The sequence below is a fragment of the Euprymna scolopes genome, chromosome 3 (assembly GCF_053919585.1).
Source record: "Euprymna scolopes isolate OS-2025 chromosome 3, ASM5391958v1, whole genome shotgun sequence".
Classification (NCBI taxonomy): Eukaryota; Metazoa; Mollusca; class Cephalopoda; order Sepiida; family Sepiolidae; genus Euprymna; species Euprymna scolopes.
Genome location: NC_136484.1, coordinates 168,185,436 through 168,206,650, shown reverse-complemented (window position 1 = coordinate 168,206,650; position 21,215 = coordinate 168,185,436). Strand labels below are relative to the sequence as shown.

General features: G+C 33.7%; 1 protein-coding gene across 2 annotated transcripts in view; it reads left to right on the top strand.

Annotated features, from left to right (window-relative positions):
- Positions 1 to 6,613: 6,613 nt before the first annotated feature.
- The window catches only part of LOC145260302 (uncharacterized), a 111,484-nt gene continuing 96,882 nt past the window's right edge, over positions 6,614 to 21,215 (top strand). The window contains exon 1 of one of the 2 annotated variants that reach the window (XM_080118190.1): positions 6,614 to 6,996. In XM_080118190.1, coding sequence (XP_079974316.1) covers positions 6,928 to 6,996 — 69 coding nt within the window. In that variant the 5' untranslated portion in view covers positions 6,614 to 6,927. The remainder of the gene's footprint in view (positions 6,997 to 21,215) is intronic. The other variant, XM_080118180.1, reaches the window with a different exon arrangement.

Genomic DNA, 21,215 nt, shown 5'->3' with positions numbered 1-21,215 from the left:
CTCTTCTCTTTTCTTACTTGTCCCCTCATTTTATAGTGGCAAACCGGCTCCCAGCGACTGTGATATTTTAGGCCTTTATTTTCGGCGCGGAGCTCTGCCATTGGTTGATAATTCTTTTGTGGTTATCTTATTTTTCTTTTTCCAAACGGAAACGATGCGTGGAGCCATGTGCAAAAGACGATTTTTCATTTTGTCTCTTATGCTGGAGACGTTAGCATCCGGTTGGCAATAAATAAACACAAATATCTATAAATAGAGTCAGGAGAAGTAAAATGAAATGTTCCCCTGTAACGTTGATGGTTATAGCATTCTAACTAAAAACTACATATAAAAACCGGTTTCTTGCAAGATTTTGATCCGTTATTGATACATGTTTAAAATGCAATAAATTTAGTTTAATTCAAATTCATTGATTTTCATTTTCAATTAGATCAATCGTTTCCTCTTTGAATACTAATTTTAGTGTGAGTAGGAATGAGTAACCCCCTTTGCACAGAATTACGTCCTCATTCTTCAAGTCATCACACTGTAAAAAAAAATATATGGCATAATTACATTAGCACATCAGTTCTCTTTAGATCACCAAAGTTAAATAATGTTGAGCCTGGTCAATACTAGATGGGTCACTATTTGGGAATACCAGGCGCTGTATGTAAGTAGACGTCAACACATTCCTGCAAGAACTGCAAAAACCTAACGTTATCATCTCCCCTGTCCAGGAGATACATGGGACAGGTGCTACTTGTGAATTTAATATTCGCTTGACACTTCCTCCTTCAGGGGAAGCCGGTTCAATCCTCCTAGGGTGAATGCCACTAACATACATACATACATACATACATACATACATACATGATGATTACAACGTCTTGTCAGACGAGTGGCACTCCCTCAGACATTTAAAATCCATGAGCCCAAATGCTTGAGGGAGTATCTATACAAAGATGATGTTACAGAGTCTTAGCTTTGTACGACAGCTAAGTCTCTCTCTCGATTCAAAATGTTGAGATCCAGCAACAAGCAAGAGCAAGATAGCCAGCAACAAATTAAACTGCAGACCAGCTTAATGCGGGTACTGGTCTCCCGCTCTGTTTTTTAAATCAGAGATTTGCTTCTCCTAGAAAGGTTGCCTTCACCACAGCTTACGGGAGCGCTCTCCACCTCAACACATATATACATACACACAAATATATACTGTGCTAGTTGACCGTTGATCCAGAAAAAGAGTTCATTCGCCCTTTGGAAGGTCTTTTTTTTAATCCTTCAGGGAGACTAGCCACCCTCCTCACCAAACAAGTCTGGTGGGGGAACCAGTTTAGTCGCCGGTGACCCGACTATGAGGCAGGTAGTACTGGGTTACATGGTACCAGTAGCATATGACATGACCTGACAATACATACATACATACACACATACATATCATAGAGAAATACAAAATAAATCTAATTTAAGTAGCTTTACACTGTGTGTTACAGCAGTTCATATAAGTCTACTAGCAATTATATAGAAAATAAAACAAAACAATTACATAGGAAATCTCATCTAGCGCAGCCGCAGCTGAGATTGAACTCACTACACGAGTTTGTAGTGTAATTCAAATCTTGTCGCTAGGGCTATCAAAAGTATTTTTTATTGTGACGCAATCACTAATGGGGTGCCTACCACGGCTTAAGAGAGTCTCATCTACCCTTCAGAGAAGGATAGATCGTACCAGTTTCTCAACCTGGTATTTTACCTCGCAGTACATACAGTGCCACGCCTTCCCAAATGGTCACCCATCTGGTACTGGCTAGGCTCAATGTTGCTTAACTTCATTGATTTGGTGAGAACCGGTGTGTCAACGTGATTGTGTCGTATAACATAGGAAATAAAACTTTATAAAGTCATGTTTTTGATTAAAAATGATACAAAACCAACCCTGTGGTAGATATTGCTTTTCCCGACCTCATTCTCAGGCCTTTGGTTGGAGACTGTCGCAAACCAAAGAGTGAATCACAGTTCTTTGTGAGCCATGCTCAGAAAGTCTCTTTTGTCTCGTGACCTCTCAGTCTAGAAAGAAACTATACAGGGATTTAGTGGAGGATTCCATTACAGATCTGCCTGGCAAGTGACTGGGATAGTCAATGGAGGAAATATGTTCTCAGTGAAATTGAGAGCTAGGTTAAGGATATCTCAACAATTCTGAGTACTCTAATTGTTCTGGAGTGCATTGCCCTGCAATAGTATATTTTCTGTTCAATCATAGTACATATGCCTAATTCTCCATAATGTTTAAGTCGAGCACATCTTCAACTGTATCGAATTTCAACTGTTCTAGAAGTATGTCAACAAGGTGACGGCTTGCATTGATCTCGAGCAGTTAGTATTTTGGAAATAGCATGCATGATTGACAGTTTAGACACGCTGTGCACTATGGAGAAATGAATGTTGTTTTTGTGATCCTGGCCATCAGTCGAATTCAATTCCTGATTCAATTCTGGATGAGAAATCAACTCTGAAACTTCTTGTTCTTTTTTCCTCATTTTTTTTTTTTTCTCATCAAATCTTTCTTAGAGTTCATATATTGAATCCATTGCTCTTTCTGCTTCTCATAAATCGATTCTCTCTATCGCTCTAAACACTTTCTCACATCTGAGGCTATTCGCTATTTTTATAAATCTACTACCGGATCATGTATGTAGTATTGTTGTCATATTTGTCATATTTGGGCAGGTGAATCTTTATTTCGTGTGAGGCTGCTTGATAAAATGCAGGAACGTATCAGTACTCCTCCATTTTCTTCATTTTTGTGACTTGGTTGATAGAGCGGGACCTATTAGATTGGAGACTTTTTTAACTAAGAGGAAGAGACTAGTGGTAGAGGCACCAACTCAGATGTGACAGCGATGCTCCATGCATAGCGAATAGTGGTTTCAGGACACTCTCAGTTGTGAATAACTTTCTAACATGGTAGAGGGAACCCATCTTCTTTGCAGTAAACTTAGCAAAATTAGCAAAGTTTACCTTTTCTTTCAAATAAATAATTTAAGGTGTATCTGTTCTGTACTTGGTCAAAGGAGAAGAGATTTTGCTGGACTGAGGTGATTTTTATTAGTAAAATTTTCCCATTCCCTTCTCTGTTAATAAAAATTTTTTTAAAAAATTTTTATTTTTTTTGTGTGTGTGATTTCACGCCAACAACACCCAGGAAATACCTAGAAAACATAAAAAATAATAGAAATAAATTGTTTAGGACTAATTTCCCAATTATATTTCTTTTAGAATAATGGTGCAAATCCAAAATTCAACCTAATTAAAATCCAAAATAAAGAAAAATCTTTAGAATATACAAGGAATAAGAATGTCATCTTCTAAAAAGTATGTAAATTGATCAAGTAGTTTTCTCATTTAACTAAGAAAATCAAATTTTATGAGTAAGTGATAATGTTGTGTTTTGAATTGCCATGTTTACTAAATAAAGATAGGCAACTCAATTCTAACTACCGAGATCAAAATTAGCCTTGTAATGGTTACGATTTACTATGTACTAACATCGTAAAAAAATGATTTCCTATATAAAAAAAAAAAAACTTGATCAATTAATATGGTCTTTGGAATATGACATTTTCGTTCTGTGATGGGTACATACACCATAACGATTTTTATGCATTTTGTTTCATTTAATTAGGTTGTAATCTAGATTTGATTCAAAATAACTCATGTGGTGAATGTAACTTTTATCAAATCAATATTTACAGTTTTTATTTATTTATTTATATTTTTTTTCATTTACCCTCCTTTTCACAAGAATTGAAGGTGATCCGAAATCGGTTTAATGTAAAGGAATCTAGCTCTCCTATAAGGGGAGGGGGGATCTGGATAATTATTAAAATAACCATAATTGAACCTGTTGACGTTCTCCAGCACAGGTGCTTGAGGCGACTGACAATGAACTAATTCCTCCCCTTTCTGAAGGAGGAATAAATGCCTGGGAGAATGGCATTCTGAGCCCAAGCAGAGTCATACTTCACTGACATAAGTCTGATGGCCAGTATCAGTAATGAGAAGCCTAGATGTGAGCGAAGGTCAGTTTTTTAATACAACTTGTATTTTATACAACTCTCAATTTGATACAACGTGTATTTAATACAACTTGTATTTTATACAACCTGTAGTTAATGCAACTTGTATTTAATATAACTTGTATTTTATACAATTTATATTTAATATAACTTGTATTTAATACAACTTGTATTTTATACAACTTGAATTTAATACAACTTGTATTTTATATAATTTATATTTAATACAAATTGTATTTTATACAACTTGTATTTTATACAATTTGTATTTTATACAATTTGTATTTTATACAACTTGTATTTTATACAACTTGTATTTTATACAATTTGTATTTTATACAATTTGTATTTTATACAACTTGTATTTTATACAATTTGTATTTTATACAATTTGTATTTTATACAACTTGTATTTTATCCAATTTGTATTTTATACAACTTTTATTTTATACAACTTGTATTTTATACAATCTGTATTTTATATAACTTGTATTCTATACAATTTGTATTTTATACAATTTGTATTTTATACAATTTGTATTTTATACAACTTATATTTTATCCAATTTGTATTTTATACAACTTGTATTTTATACAACTTGTATTTTATACAATTTGTATTTTATACAACTTGTATTTTATACAATTTGTATTTTATACAATTTGTATTTTATGCAACTTGTATTTTATACAATTTGTATAAAATACAACTTGTATAAAATACAAGTTATATAAAATACAAATTGTATAAAATACAAGTAGTATCAAATATAAATTGTATTTTATACAATTTGTATAAAATCCAAATTGTATTTTATACAAGTTGTATTTTATACAATTTGTATTGTATACAAGTTGTATTTTATACAATTTGTATTTTATACAAGTTGTATTTTATACAACTTGTATTTTATACAATTTGTATTTCATACAACTCTCAATTTAAGAAGATTATAAAAAATAACCTACATCGAATCTGTTTACATTCCATGGCCTGAGGAATTTTATTGTCGAATTCAATTCCTGATTCAATTCTCAACTAAATCATCTCCCACAAAATTGAGATATAGCATTATTTTTTAGACGATAATGTTAGCAAGAAAAAAAATAACAAAAATAAAATTATTTTAGAAACTAAAGGAGAGCGGACCAGTTTTAATATATAAATTAAAGCAAAATGATCACCCATTATCTGGGCCATTCTTGTATTTTAAGGTCTTTATTTATACTTTGTAGGTGATTAAAAGTGTTTTTTGTTTGTGGTGAGGGATTCAAATTTACGGTTAGTGATAGGGTTAAGGGGATGTTATTTTTTTACTGGAAGTTTTGCCAATCAGACTTAGGGTCAGTAGTAAGGCTAAGTGGTTTTCGTAGGAATGGTGGTAGCTTTGCAAACTTTTACTTCCATAATTTATTAGCATGAACCGCCCCTCCACCGCTACTTCTTAAAATGCACAGAATTTATCTCTCATGGCTTTACCAGTCAGAATTGTTTTCTTATTAACTGCTCTGAAAAACTATAAAAGTCTGAAGGGGGGGGGTCATTTTATGTTAAATTTATATGCGAAGAATTTAACGTAGGAGATATCCTACGTTAAATTCTTAAATAATTGTGTTTTTCTTCTTGTCAATAAGTTTTTCAGATGATTAAAAAAAAGGTAGAATCTCAACCTCAATTTTTTTTTTGGGGGGGGCAGTATCGAAATGTGTTAATCTACAGGTTTATGGGTCTGAGTTGATAGGCAAAAAAGCAACCCTCCCTCCCAAATGAGGAGGTAATGCCTGGGAGGAGGACCTTTTGAAACCAAACACTAACAGTCCATGATATAACACCAATGGCGGCTAAATAGTTAACCATACGGACTGAAAACCTGGGTGTACCAAGTTTGAATCCAGTTCGTTCTACAGAATCAAATTTACACTTAACTTTATATAGAGGTTAGAAATAGTAAATAAAATGTGTTTGTGTGTGTGTGTGTGTGTGTGTGTGTGTGTGTGTGTGTGTGTGTGTATGTGGGTGTGCGCGTGCGCGGTCACTGTGGTCGTGCAATGTGCGGCGGCTGCGGCGCACTGGTGGTGCGCGTGTATGTATGTGTATCTCTGTGTGTACGGCCATTGTGGTCGTGGTCGTGGTGTGTGTATGTGCGTGTGTGTGTCTGCGTGTGTATGCGTGTGTGTGTCTGTAGATATATACAACCATTATGGTCGTGGTGTGTGTGCGCGTGTATGTATGTATGTATGTATGTATGTATACGACCACGCTGCTCGTGGTGTGTGTATGTGCGTGTGTGTGTCTGTATATGTATACAGCCATTTTGGTTGGGGGGCGCGCGCACGTGTGTGCACACGCCCCCCATGCTTGTGGTGTGTATGCGTGTGTATGTATGTGTGTGCCTGTAGATATATACAACCATTATGGTCGTGGTGTATATGCGCGTGTATGTATGTATGTATGTATGTATGTATGTATGTATGTATGTATGTATGTATACGACCACGCTGCTCGTGATGTGTATTGTGTGTGCGCGCACGCGCCGCGCGCCGCGCCAGCGCACCAGGAAGTTGTGTAAAACTTAAATCACAGGGAATTTTGTTGGAGGACACCGGGCAAACTTATTAAAATTTAAAAACATAAAATAAGTAAACTTCCCCATTTATTATTTTAAAACTTTAATTAATGCGTTTTATGCTTCAATGCGTTACTTCTATTAATATTTAAGAACAAGTATCGTAATTAGATGGAGTTAAAGAATTAATTGTACCTTTAAACAACAACAACAACAACAACAACCACTTGTTCCGGGAAAAAAATCAAAAGTTCATTCTTTCCCGTCGATTATGCGTCGAATACTTTTCCCAGCAAAATATGTCATTCACGAAATATGACAGGGTCAGTTCTTACCATGAATATAACCGAATAGTTTCAAGTGACTTTGTAAGTTGAAAGCGATTTTATTTTAATTATTTTTTTTTTTTTCACGCATATCACCGAATAATGTCTCTCGTTTAAAGGTTATTTTTGACGTCGTTAAATTACTTTCACAAAGTTTCCGCCGCTGTAGCCTCCGACCTTCTTCAAGTACGTCTTTTCGAACTTGGAAACGTTAGTCGATAAACATTCTCAAGTTTTGCAACATATACCTGAAGAATATCGAACGTTACATCGGCCGAAACGTTGTGAAAATGATATTCAAGATAAGACCAAGGTATTTATTCAGTTTACGAACCATGCCATAAAAAATTGTGTGCTAATGCACTTAGTGATCTGCGCTATTTTTTTTTTTAAATCGTATTTCCAAGTTTAATTAAAGTTTTATGTGATTTGTTTTTGTACTCCTGCAGAGAGTAATCCGTACTGAAATAATAACGTTATTATTTAAAAAGCCATCCTTAACATGGGGAGGGGAGGGTGTTTTGTACCTATTCTGTACTTTAACTTTACAATTAAATAAAAAAAACATATCATAAAACTTTAATTCAACGTGGAAATACGATTTTAAAAAATAGCGCGGATCACTCTCTGCATTAGCACCCAATATGTTCATGAGTACCAAAAATTGAATTTAACTGTAAAATCTTGTCCCCCCCCCCCCAAAAAAAAAGCACGTTCTGTATTTTGCATAAATGTAGAGAATAGTACTTTGAATAATTTAATGCAAATGATCAATATTTGCATTAAAAATCCGGAATTAAAAGTTTTCAATTAGTTCGACTACAAAAGAACTTTGTGTAAACCAACGCATTAGCATTGCAGGTGAAAACATGCATGTTACCGAAATAAGGAATTAACATGTTTAGTTTTTTTTGGGGGGGGGGGGGTACTTTTCGAAGAAAGCGTTTTTCTATGAAGTCTTGCTGCGGATGTTTACGGCGACACTTCCTCGGTCATTTGGTTTCATAATATAATAAAGAAAACGATCCGGACGTAAATAATAACGTTATTATTTAGAAAGCCATTCTTAACATGGGGAGGGTGTTTTGTACCTATTCTATACTTCAGCCTTACAATTGAATAAAAAAAAACATATCAAAACTTTAATTAAACTTGAAAATACTACTTAAAAAAATAACGCGGATCAGTAAGTGCCTTTAGCACCCAAAATTGTATTGTTCTCATAACTGCACTTGATAATTTCTCTTCTCGTTCAATGAAGGAAAATCCTTCTAGACTGAGGTATTTCCCCCCCCCCCTCAATTCAATATATCGCTGTTGAGAAAACTGTTTTCCTTTAAAAACTTTGTGTCTAATTTTGTTCTCGTGGGGGAGCCAAGTAAATAGGAAAAAATAACTTGTCGATTTTACAATCAATGTATTCAGTCCTTTTTAATGTTATTGTTCTGTAACAATATACATGTCACCAATTATTAATTTATAAGCTACCCGGAAATCTTGTACCAGTAAATAAACACTTTAAAATAACTTAGACCACAAAACATATTAATGCAACAAACTTTTATAACATTAATAACACAATAAAATTCGATGATGCTGTAATTTTGGTATTATTATACAAACACCGTGACAGCGTTAGGGTTAGGATTAGGGTTTAGGGTTAGGTTTAGGGTTAGGGGTTAGGGGTAGGGGTAATTCGCTGTCACGGTGTTTGTATAGTTTTACCGTAATTTTTAGGTAGGTAGAAGAGTCTTGCCCTTGTTAAAAAACTTATTTGTTTTTTTTTACCAAGTTTTCATTTTGCCGTCTATACTGATAAATGGCAAAAAATATCTTTGTATCTTATTTTACGCTAGAGCATGTTTTATGTCAAATATTCGATTAATAGTAAATAACAATTTAGGTCTCGTAGTAAGGGTACTTGTACAGTTTAATCAAGACATTAAAAATTGAAATATCGAAAAAAAAAAAACGTTTATATTGTACGTATCCGTTATGGAATGAAGTTCTCAAAAAAAAAATCACTTAATTTCATCAAGTTGTTTTGGGGTTTTTTTTTTCACAGCGAAAAAAACAAGCAAAAAACTACTTGATCAAATGAAGTTCATTTTTTTTTTTTTTTTTTTTTTTTTTTTGTCGGAGATCTTCAGCCCAAAACAGATACGTACAATATAACCTTTTTCATTTTTTTTAGGTACGGGCAAAAATGGACGAATAAAGATAGAGGGACCTAGTTGTTTTTTTTTTGTTTTTTTACATAGGCATCACCACATTATCAAGGCCCAGAGGCCACTCAAGGATAAGGGTTAAAGAGTATACAGTAGAAATTGGACAATATAGTAATCATTATTCATTAGTAATGAAAATTTGGTAAATTTGATAACTTATATGGAACGACTCATCAAGAACTTATTTACTTTAGACTTGAACACAACCATATTGTAGGCAGCCGGAAAGCAGGAAAACGGAAGACAATTCCACAGGCGTGCACTCGTGCAGTTCTAAGAAAGAAGCTTTGTTCATGGAATCTACGTTTAGGTTTAGGCACAGATAAAGAGTGGGGGTAATTATTGATAGTGTTTACAGCTAGACGAGTGTTTCTTGTGAAAGTTTGGCGAGGGGAGACCATAGATTGAAGCTCAGTCGAACACTTTCCATGAAAATAACGATACATCAGAGACAAACTCGCAACATCTCTTCTGTGAGATAGAGGTTGCAAGGAGGAAAGGACATCTCCTACGAGGCTACGAAGTCTATTTTGAACTCTATCAAGGCAGGACAAGTCCTTTCTTGCAGCTCCTTGGACGTACCTGGCTCTTATATAGATAGAGAATAGCATCAGCAGTGAGATATCTACCGGATTGATAGAAAGATCCCACCATTTTTCCAGCGGCCTTGGCAACAGATTTGATATGCGTGTTCCATTTAAGATCAGGAGTAATGGTCAAGCCCAGAAGCTTGTCAAAACTTGAGGCCTCCTGAAGATGCGAGCCATTCATTTCAATTGATGACAAATGTGGATTAGAATGTTGATGATGTAAAGAGAGAAGCTTGGTTTTAGATGCATTAAAAGTAACCAGCCACTCCTTTCCCCATTGTACTACGTGCTCAAGATCAGAAGAGAGAGAATTGGAGAGATCCCACCATTTTTCCAGCAAGCCGGTTTATAGTTTAGTTTTTGTTTTTGTTTTTTTTTGTTTTTTTGTGAGTTTCCGATTACTTTTTCATTGTATTTAAAAGATTAAGGAACAAACTTAATTTCCAAAAGGAAAAAAAGGTGCTTGTCTATAATTGGGCCCAAAATCTGAGACAGTCGAAACGCTGTCTGAGAATGACCTCATGTAATTAAAAGGCGGGAGGGGGTGCTGGATTTCCCCCCCCCCTCCAGACGTGCATCTATACAGTTCTATCCTGAACGTTTTATCATTTTTACCATTTTTTTTTTTTTTTTTAATTTAATTATTTTTCTATGTTCCTGTTCTAAAAAATTTTTTTTAATTATTGGTCAATGTTATATAAAAATTATGTCACACCGAAAGTTTCACATTCATTCAAGCAAGGATCTTATAAAAATTATGCGAAACCTGTAATTTAAAAAAAAGTTAAATTTTTTTTTTTTTTTTTTTTTTTTTTTTTTTTTGCTATAATTTTTGTGAAAATATTAAATAAACAATGCTTAATTCAATGATAATATCGATAGTTCGAGAAATTCATTTTTCTTTGAGTTATATCGAATTCGTTAATACGGACTTTAGGAGCTTTTATCGTAATGTTCTTGTAAAAACTAAAAAAAAAATAGTTATATTTTATGCTTTATTTTCACAAAAAAAGCAAAAATAAATTCTTTTTTTTTTTTTTTTTTTTTTTTTTTTTTTTACACTACTAAAAACCATAACTTTAAAGGTAACTCTTCGCTTTAGTGCCGAGGAAAAATCTCGACTGAGCCGGTAAGCGTGAAGAATACGTTACAGTTAAGGTTTTTTACAAGAGCTGACGTGCAATTACTAAAAAACTATCTAGCGGCATGATCGATACAAAACATAGAATGGAAACAGGGTGTAATGAAAAAAAGTAAATTCTTTTAACGAGTTGTAAAAATACATTGGTGTTTATTGAGATACAGGCGAAATGTGGCAGTTCAAACTTATCAGTGAAAAGCATTAGTGTAAACCAAACAATTACGGAAAATTATTAAATAAATATGAACTACACATTAAATTATCGCCGCCATCAGCCTCCTCGCTCTTTTCACCCAAATATTTGAGTTAATAATTAATCAAGCCTTAATCCACTACCTTATAGTTGTTAAATATGGATTAAGGCAAGCCTGTTCTATTCCTGATATCCTAACTGTAATCTTTGAACGTATTTACCATGCACTGGATAAAGTAGCGGAAGGAAGGGTCGTAGTCCTAGATATATCTAAGGCTTTTTACAGGGTATGGTACGAGGGTCTTCTCAGGAAAATTAGATCATATCGAATTACTGGACGAATACTTAACATAATTAAATCCTTTTTAAGTAAAAAGAATCCAAATTGTCCTCGATGATGGAGATGGATGGAGATGAATCAAAACAATGATATAAATGCGGGTGTTCCTCAGTTGATCCTTGGAGCTTTATTATTCCTGATATCCATAAATGACTTCCCTGATAAAATTGTCTTTGAGATGGGTATATTTGCACTTTTTGCTGGTTAGAATCCCTCACCTCTGGGACGCTGACTTCTCAATCCTATTTTCCGACTCTGGTGTTGAAGTTCTTGCAGTGAGAGAGAGAACTAAACGCCCCCCCCCACTCTATTTAAATTGTTTACATTTATAATTCATTTTCTACCTTATTGTTTTTTCATAATTTTTGGATATGCTCATTACTGCGACATAGCAATTAAGTAGATACTATTGGTTTTACTTTAAATTTAATATTTCGATTTTCGCTATTATAACGAAGAACCTATGTTAATAAAGTCAAGCCAGAACGTCATAGATTATCCCCCTTTAATCTAATGATAACCCACGGGCCCATGCAATCTTATTTTTCAGAATTAGTCGACCCTGAATAATAAATTAATTTTATTTACTTTACTTTTTATTCTATAAGATGCTTGGCCTTCGGGACAAGATCAAAGTGTAGTATCTATTCTTCAGGCTGCACTTCTATTTCTTGTTCTCTTTCGTTGGAGGAGAAATTCTTCACGACTGAGACAATTTTTATTTTTGTACCTTTTCTCCACGTTAAAAAACGAATCTGGTGTCTAACTCTGGCCCGTGGGGAGGCATAGTAAATAGGTACTTTACTTTTTATTCTACTTGCTTTATTTTTGGTGTGTTTTTCACTGATAAATATATCCGTACGTTTTCCTGGTTATTTTGGACTGATATATTTAGCATGTGTCTCTCTATAAATAAGTACCTTTTTATAGTTTACAATAAACTATGCATGTCAGTAACTGATTTTTTTTTTTTTTTTTTTTTTTATCATTCATCACATTTTGATTGAAGAGTATACAATTAATGTGTACTTTTCTCCCGAAAGTAGAAGTAGGGAGACAGCAAGTACACGAGAACTGAGTATACAATCTGAGAATCTCACATGTACAAACAAAATGTCTGTGGTTCGGCTTAGAAGACTAGGCCACAAATCAGTTAGTGACATTGTTGTTGTCGAGTTGATGCATGGTTCTGTCTAATCTCAGGCCTTACTTTCTCTCTGAGAAGAGGTTTTGGGCTAATCGCCTGAAGTGTCTCTACCTGAGAATGCTGATGGAACGGCTCAAGCATTTTTCATTGGCTTTTCAAAACCAAACTTTACCTTGTCTCTAACCTCCTGGTAAATAGGTAAATACTATACTGAAGAGGACAAATTTTGTTGTCTACTACATGGTAAACAAGTTAACCACTAGCAGTGTCAGAAATTTCGTGAAAATAGTGAATAATTCCACCCCATCTTTCCAAGCTTATAACTCCTCGAAAAATGTAATTCAAGCCCTAATTTTTTTTTTTCAATTAAAGGAGTAAGGACCAAGGTTTTATTTTTAAAAAAAAACAAAACAAAACAATGTGTTTTTTTTTTTAAAAAAGGTTTTAAACTTCGGACTTTACAGGTAAATTTCTAAAAAACTGATTTTTTTTTTTTTGTTTTAAATTTGAATATATTATTTATTGACCTTTTCTCTTCAATTTGTGATATATAAACCTATTAAACATAAATTAATTATTTACTTTTTAATAGACATTTCAAAATGAGAGGCGTAAATTATTCGACCCCCTATCTTTCTAAGCTTATAACTCCTCGAAAAATGTAATTCAAGCCCTAATTTTTTTTTCAATTAAAGGAGCAAGGACCAAGGTTTCATTAAAAAAAAAAAAAAAAGACAAAAAGAAAAAATGTGTTCTTATAAAATAAGGTTTTAAACTTCGGACTTTACAGGTAAATTTCTAAAAAACTGATTTTTTTTTTTTTGTTTTAAATTTGAATATATTATTTATTGACCTTTTCTCTTCAATTTGTGATATATAAACCTATTAAACATAAATTAATTATTTACTTTTTAATAGACATTTCAAAATGGGGGGGGGGCGTGAAAATGGGGGGGGGGCGTGAATTTAAAAAAAACGTTTGTCTAAAATATTATATTCGGTTTATTGGAAAGAACATAAAATTTCACATTGACCCTGAAAATATCGTAAAAATAGAATCAATAGAAAAATTTTGATAGATTTTTAAAATTTAAAAATATTGAGTTTAAAAATTGAAAAATATTGAGTTCGGAAAATTCATTACTGTTTTAAAAAAAAATAAAAATATTTTTATTACTTTTAAAACAACTGTAATAGTTTATTTTGGAAGTATAATCCATAAAGAAAATAAATAACCCACTTTTAACAGAGAAATTACGAGATTTTTATATTGTATTCGCAGTTTCGTGTTAGGGGTGTCAAAAATTCCTACAAAAATTCTGATACTGCTATAATAATGTGATTAATTCCCATTTTAGTCACGTAAATTATTGAGAATAAAATGGGTTTCAGCATTGCCTTAAAAATTTTCTACTTCAGTTGTGATTTTAAGAAAAAAAACAAAAGCAAATGGTAAAAAATATTTATCGCATCCATCGTAGTTTACTCCGATCGTTCACACATACACACTTAAAAATGTGAGATTCTATTTTATTTCGGAGGGTGGGGCAGTGGGGCAATTACAGGTAAACAGTCTGAATAAATATCTGCCAAAAGAAATTATTTTTAAAATATTGTATTTTACTTTAACGATTATAACAAAGCAAAATATTTTAAAAATAATGTTTTGGGCTGAGATCAAAATGTAGTATCGTTTAAAAATAAAAACGATTTTATTTGGGAATCTTAAGTAGGACGACCCCTGGTATAAATGTGGTATTATGGTGACGGAGAACTTTGGCTAAGAATTTCTTAGGTACAATGTCAAGGATGACCAAAGAACCCTCGCCTCTCCCAACTTCTTTTTTTTATTGGCCTTGTGCCTAATTTTGCTTTGTAAACATTTTGTTTGACAAATAGAATCTATAAATCAAAGTGTAATATCTTTTCTGTCTTCAGTCAGCGAAGAAGAAATTCTTTTAGACTGAGGTGATTTTAAATTTTTGTCCCAATCCAGAGTTCCCCTTTTTGGGGAGCTAAATGTTTCCTCACATTAAAAACCAATCTTATGTTTAACTCTGTTCTTGTGGAAAGACAAATAAGAACAGTGACTCACAATTTGTTCTTTCTTTTTCTCTGTGCGAATGTGACTAATTGATTTCAACACTATTTTTGGCAGAATTGTTTTAGATTTGTAAGAAAACACTAACAGGTTTGAATCGGTGAATTAACATTTGGAACGTTTGGCTCGTTTAGGAGACGTAAACAAAATGTTCATGCTGGAAAGCGATTTTACTGTTTATGTAGGATAGATTAAGGCACGACCACTGATTGCTGCTACTGATTCTCCATTCAGGCAATTTAGACATGTCATTCAAGCAATTTCATATTCAGGCAATCTTTTTTGTATTACATTTTCACTCCAAACAAGGCACATTGCCACTTTGATGTCGAGGGGGCTACTATCAAGAGCAACAACTACTGGGGTACTATGTAGGGATTTGGGCAGCAAGATGTCGGTTCATGTTACACTTGAACTTCTGCACGTCAATACAGTTGGGGAAGCAGGGACCTGGAATGGAATTGCAAAGTCTAGCGGGAAGAAACTACTGGAATAAAAAGATCTTTTACATCTAGGGATCTCTACTGGGTGTGGGATTTAGCTGCCTGCCAGTTCAGGGCCTATCAGATTGGCGACTCTCTTTTGAACCTTGTCTAGGAGCGAGAGACTAGTAGCAGATGCACCAGCCCAAATATGACAGCAATGCTCCATACATGGGAGAATGGTGGCCTTATAGAGGTACAGGATACTTTCGGGTGTTAGTAGTTTTCTAGCACGGTAGAGAGAGCCTACCTTCTTTGCAGCGGCCCTGGCAATGCTTTCAATGTAATTCTTCCAGCTCATGTTTCCAGTGAATGTTAGGCCAAGGAGTTTGAAAGATATACTCTCAGATAAAGAGTTGTTGGCCATTGCTATTGGTGGTAGAGAAGGATTCTTGTAATTATTGAAGGAAACTGGTTTAGTCTTGGCGGCATTGAACGTGACCATCCATTTTTGTCTCCATTCCACTACAGATTGGAGGTCATCCTCTAGTGTTTCTGCCATTTCTTTAGATATGTGTTCATTTGTTTTCCTGTCATGCCCATTATAGAATGTGGTGTCATCAGCATATATACCCATCTCGGAGGCAATTTTGTCGGGGAGGTCATTTATGAATATTAGGAACAATAGAGGTCCAAGGATAGACCCTTGGGGCACTCCCACATTTATATCATATTGTTTAGATGTACGACCGTCGAGGACAACTTGGATTTTTCTCTTATCTAAGAAGGATTTAATTAGGCACCGCCAAAACTGGGGGGGCAGGTCAGTACTTTTTGACGGACCGTCTTTTTAAAAATCTACCAAAAATCAGGTAATTATCCGATCAATACGAAATTTTCAGCGATTATTAGGAGAAGAATGAACTTTATAACAGTGTACTTATTTTTCATAAACGATATTTATATATATATTTTTTTTTGCTTACAAAACCCCCCCTTGTTTTGAAGTGGGAACAAATATGCTTAAAATAATCATCTGAAACTGAATAAAACATATTGTGTTGTTTTAAGGGACAGAATTATAAATTAAAAAAAAAAAAAAAAAAAAAATTCGTTTGCATACCTTATTTTGACGTCTGAATATCAGAACTTCGATTGTGTTTAATTATCCCGCTTTTGAGTTTTGAAGTGTGAAATTCGGTGAATATGTTAAGTAAAATAATTAATTTAAGTTAAGCAAAACAAAAAAAAAAAATTTTTAATATTTATACGAAAAAAGCCATTTCAAAATTTTTGATGAATAAATTAACAATTTTTTTTTAGCGAGCCGAATAATGCATGACCATTATTAAACAGGGCATGCTTTGAATAATCGATACCAAAAAAAAAAATTCGATAAATATTGTGCCCTTTGTGTTAAAAATAGCATCATTTTTATCGATCTCGTTTGAAAACGTTTGCCGCCTTTCGACTACGGTGGACCAAACGCGCTGAAATAATTTTTTTTTATTCTGCTTTAAATTGCCCCCCCCATTTTGGGGAGCCTGGCCCCCACACACATACACATTAAAAACCAAACTCATACAAATGGTCACCCATCTGGTACTGGCCAGCCTCAGCTTAATAATACATTGAAATTTTCGTCACTGAAAAATAAGTTTTTTTGGCCTGTTTGGTCTTCCATAGTTTTCTTCCCATCAAAAGAAAACGTAAACAAAGTCGATCTGAACTCTACGACGATGCGAAATATCTGGTTACCTATATGAATAAGTGGAATTATTTGAAATTCAGGTACTTATATTATAATATTTTTGCATATTCTCTTAGAAAATCATCCTAAATCTTAGTTAGACAATAAATAAATTAATTAATTATTTCAAAAACCCTTTTTATTTAATAATGTAGTACGTTTTTTCTGCAAGACAAAAAATGTCAATTGTTAACTTTTTGGGAAAATTTAACATTTAAAATTGAATTAAAAATAGTAGAAAAAGTTTTACATTATTCTGTTTTCTATATGATAAAATTCAGGGTTTTATCTTTCTGGAAAAAAAAAAGTTACTCAGAAATAATGGATTTTAATAAATGTAATTTCGTTTTAAAAAACAACAACAACTTGATTTTGCGGCCATTTTTGGCGGTGCCTAGATTTAATTATGTTAAGTATTCTACCAGTGATACCGCATGATCTGATTTACCTGAGGAGACCCTCATGCCATACCCTGTCAAAAGCCTTAGATATATTCCCCGCTCTGTCCAGTGAATGGTATATATGTTTAGAGATTACAGTAAGGATGTCCGCTGTGGAACGGGCTTATCTCAATCCATATTGTTGGTCAGTAAGAACTTTAGCATCTGTAAGGTGCTGGACTAGAACATGGTTAATTAAGGTCTCAAATATTTTGGCAAAGTGTGAGGAGGCTAATGGGGCGATAATTTAATGGGTCAGTTCTTTCGCCAGAATTCTTGAAAACTGGTACAACAGAAGCAGTTTTCCAGCAGGCTAAAGCAAGATTCATTAAGGCATTTGTTGTAAAGTTTGGAAAGAACTGGAGCTACTTCTGCTGAGCATTTTTTTTAATAGCACAGCCAGGATGAGATCAGGTCCACATGCAGGATTTTTTATGATAGCATGCACCTGAGCAGGGGTGATTTTCAGATCGTCTAGCGTAGCGTCTGTCCGCATAGGAAAGTCAGGTAGGGGGTGGTTAAGAGGGTCCAGTGTAGAGTTTGAGGCACACCGACTGGCAAGCATGTTAGCCTTGTCTGTTGCTGAGCAAACAACCTCGTGATTGTTGGTTAGTGGGAGAATTGTTGATTGCCCATTATTTACTACACTGTTGTAGATTTTCCAGAAGTCACGAGTTCCTAATTTTTGTGCTTAAATGCGTTTTTTAATGGTTTCAGTAAATTCTCTCTTAGCTGTCGCTATTTCTTTCTTAACGTTACTTCTAGCTTCTATGTACTTCTGTCCGTTTGAACTGGACTCATGTAGGTTAAATCTGCGCTATGCATGTTGCCTTTGAGCAATGGCAGTTGCGCAACTCGAAGTAAACCATTGGGGAGAGTGGGGCTTGCTATAAAATTTCCGCATGGGAACATGTGCTTCAATTGCAGTTTTGAACCATTCAGTGGTCTCATTTGTGCACTGTTCAGCAGGAAGTGAAAAAATATTTCCCCATGGGGCATATCTGATAAGATCTCTGATGGCTTCCCAGTCAGGCTTTTTATAATATCTCGTTGTCTTGAGCACTGGCTCTTCAGTTTTGGCTTTAGACTTTAAGGCGATTTCAACCATTATCACTGCATGATCAGCATTCCCAAGTGGGCTGTCAGCATTCGTTATACAATTATTGGGAACTGTGGTCAAAAACAGATCTAGAATTGATGTGTGTTGTTCTTGCTGGTCAGAGAAGTGTTGTGCTGCCCACTGTGTCTGTAAGTAGAGAATCCAAGCCAGTTTTTGTGGTGAACATTAAAGTCACCAAATACATGTACTTGTGCGCTAGTGTCGAGGGAGAGTGCTGTATCTATGCTGTTAGACTTTGTTTATTATGGTGCAGTCCTGAGTCGAGGAAGAGTGGTAGAGAAAATAAAAGTAGATAATGTTAATTAATCTGGAACCATCAGCTCAATTATCTGATATGTTGTTTGCAGTATTTCAAATAAGAGAAAACTGATTTAGACATAACTTTCAGTCTCAGTTTGTTTTTGTTTTTTGTCAAATATCTTTTTTGGTCGTACCTAACAGATATTTACCAAAAAATAAGCCCGATTATTATTTTTTTAAATATTTCCTTTTAAGTCTAAACAAAAAAATCTTTATATAAATTGATTGAAAGTCAAATATAAACAAGATTCTGTTTTCTTTCAAAAAGTGAGTTTTATCTGACAAATCTACATAACGTAAAATTAGAAAATCGGTAAAATTAGAAAATCAGTACTCCTGCAGTTTAGGAACTATGCTATTTTTAGATTGTATTAAGTTCAATTCAACTTTTTATTTTCTCTTTCGTTTATTAAATCGTTAGGTAAAAGTACAGAATACTTAACAAAGTCCCTCTCCTATGTTAAATAGGTTTCTAAATGATGTTTTTATTTCAGCACGGTCCGTAAACAGCAGTACTGTAAAATTATTGTAAAAAGTATATATATATATATATATATATATATATAAAAAAAAAAAAAAAGAAATACCAATTAAACCTAAAACAAAGAAAAAACTATTCTGTTAGTTTTGAAGGAATTAAATTTTTGTTTCTAATTAAATGACAATATAAATTATTGAATTCACAACTTGATTTTAGGAAGTTTATTTGTATTATTTAGTTATTGTCTTAAAACATTAAAATTAAAAAACTTTTTTTTACAGACTTAAGAGGGAATATTCAAAAAAAAAAAAAAACTAATTTGTGTTTATTAGATTGCCTGAATGATAATAGGAATTAGTTTGCTCAAACAACAGGCCAAGATTGCTTGAATATATAATCAGCAGTAGCCAGTGGTTGTGCCTTAATTTGTTTTCTAAATAGTAAATTTCTGCTAGAAAATAAATTTAAATAATTTTCTTTTTTATGGAGGTTGCTCCAGACAAGGTATGAAGCCATATGATATAAGAAGCTAAGAATAAGATGATTAACGTAAAAAAAACAAGAGATTCCTATTGACAGTCAGTAAAAAGAGTTTCACAAGACCACAATTCTTGAAAAGAAACGACTGGCATAGGAAGATGTATCATGAGTTATCAAAACTTGATATAGATAAATCAAAAGAACTGAAATGTGCTGAGATTGAATATAGAATCGTTAGCAACTCGTGATTGGTTGTCTGTCATCACAGGTTGCTCAAATGATGTGCCCAAGTTGCATGAATAAAGAATCGGAAAAGGCAATTGTTGTGCCTTAATTTGTTATATATAAATAATAATTCCTGAAAGTAGGAATAAACTGGACAATTCCAAAGAATACATATCATAATAGTATTTGTGTTCTTACATATGTGCTACCAACACCTTTATTCCAAGATGGTTTTAAGTCGATTTAGTTTTTTATTTAGTGATGTATCTGTATATTCCTTGATCTAAGGATCTGTCAATCTCTTTATTGGTCTTGTACATAAACAAAAGACAAGTTAAAAACTGTACTGAGAAAAACGGATTTATTTATGCTCACAAATACATAAATATTCAACAATTGTCATAACTTAATGTGTGCAGGTATGAATAGGCAGACTTACTAATATGGACATAGTACAACTGACCACAAGATGTTGCGAAGGCACCTCAACAGAACTAGTTTGGTGGTTAGCTGATTACATACTCAGAAACTAATCTGGACATAACGTGAACTGTTGACAAATGAACTGCTGTCACTTTCATCACTAAGAACATCACACCAAAACTCTTAGTCTAAATATGTCAGATTGAAGATCTTAAGGTTTCTGGTTTTTATTTGTTAGGGATTTATTATTTACCATTAATGTAAGATTTTTGATCTTTAAAAATAAATATTTTGAAACGAGCCAAATTCTACAATGTGTTAAAGTTTAAAAAAAATTGTGACTGACAGACAAAATGTCTATTTATGAGACTAGCGAGGGGTACCCGGCGTTGCCCGGGTGGTTTTTTTTTTTTGGGGGGGGGGTAAAAAAAAAATAAGTATGAGGATCGAACCCGAACCCTTGAGGCAAAATTGTAAATTAAAGTGTGAAAAAAAAAAAAAAAACGTGCATTGTTAACCATTGCCCCACCGCGAGATGCTAACGGAAACACATTTGAATTTATTTAATTAATTGGATTTAGCAGGTGCCCGTTTTAATGAGTTAATGAGGTCAAGTTTGACTGCGGGATAGTATTCATTTACTGCTGAACGCTTTTTTTTTCCCCCACCCCCAAGATGTTATAGGAAAAAGACTAACCCACATGCGGCAAGCGACAAATATTGAATATTTATCTTCCCGAAATCGAGCAAATTAAATAAACAGGCGAGCTTCGTTGTTAACTGTGAGATATTACGATTTATATGTGATATAAAAAGTTGTGAAGCGAGCGACCGCCTCTCTGAAAGAAGCCTTTTGTACCTATTTACTATGCCTCCCCAC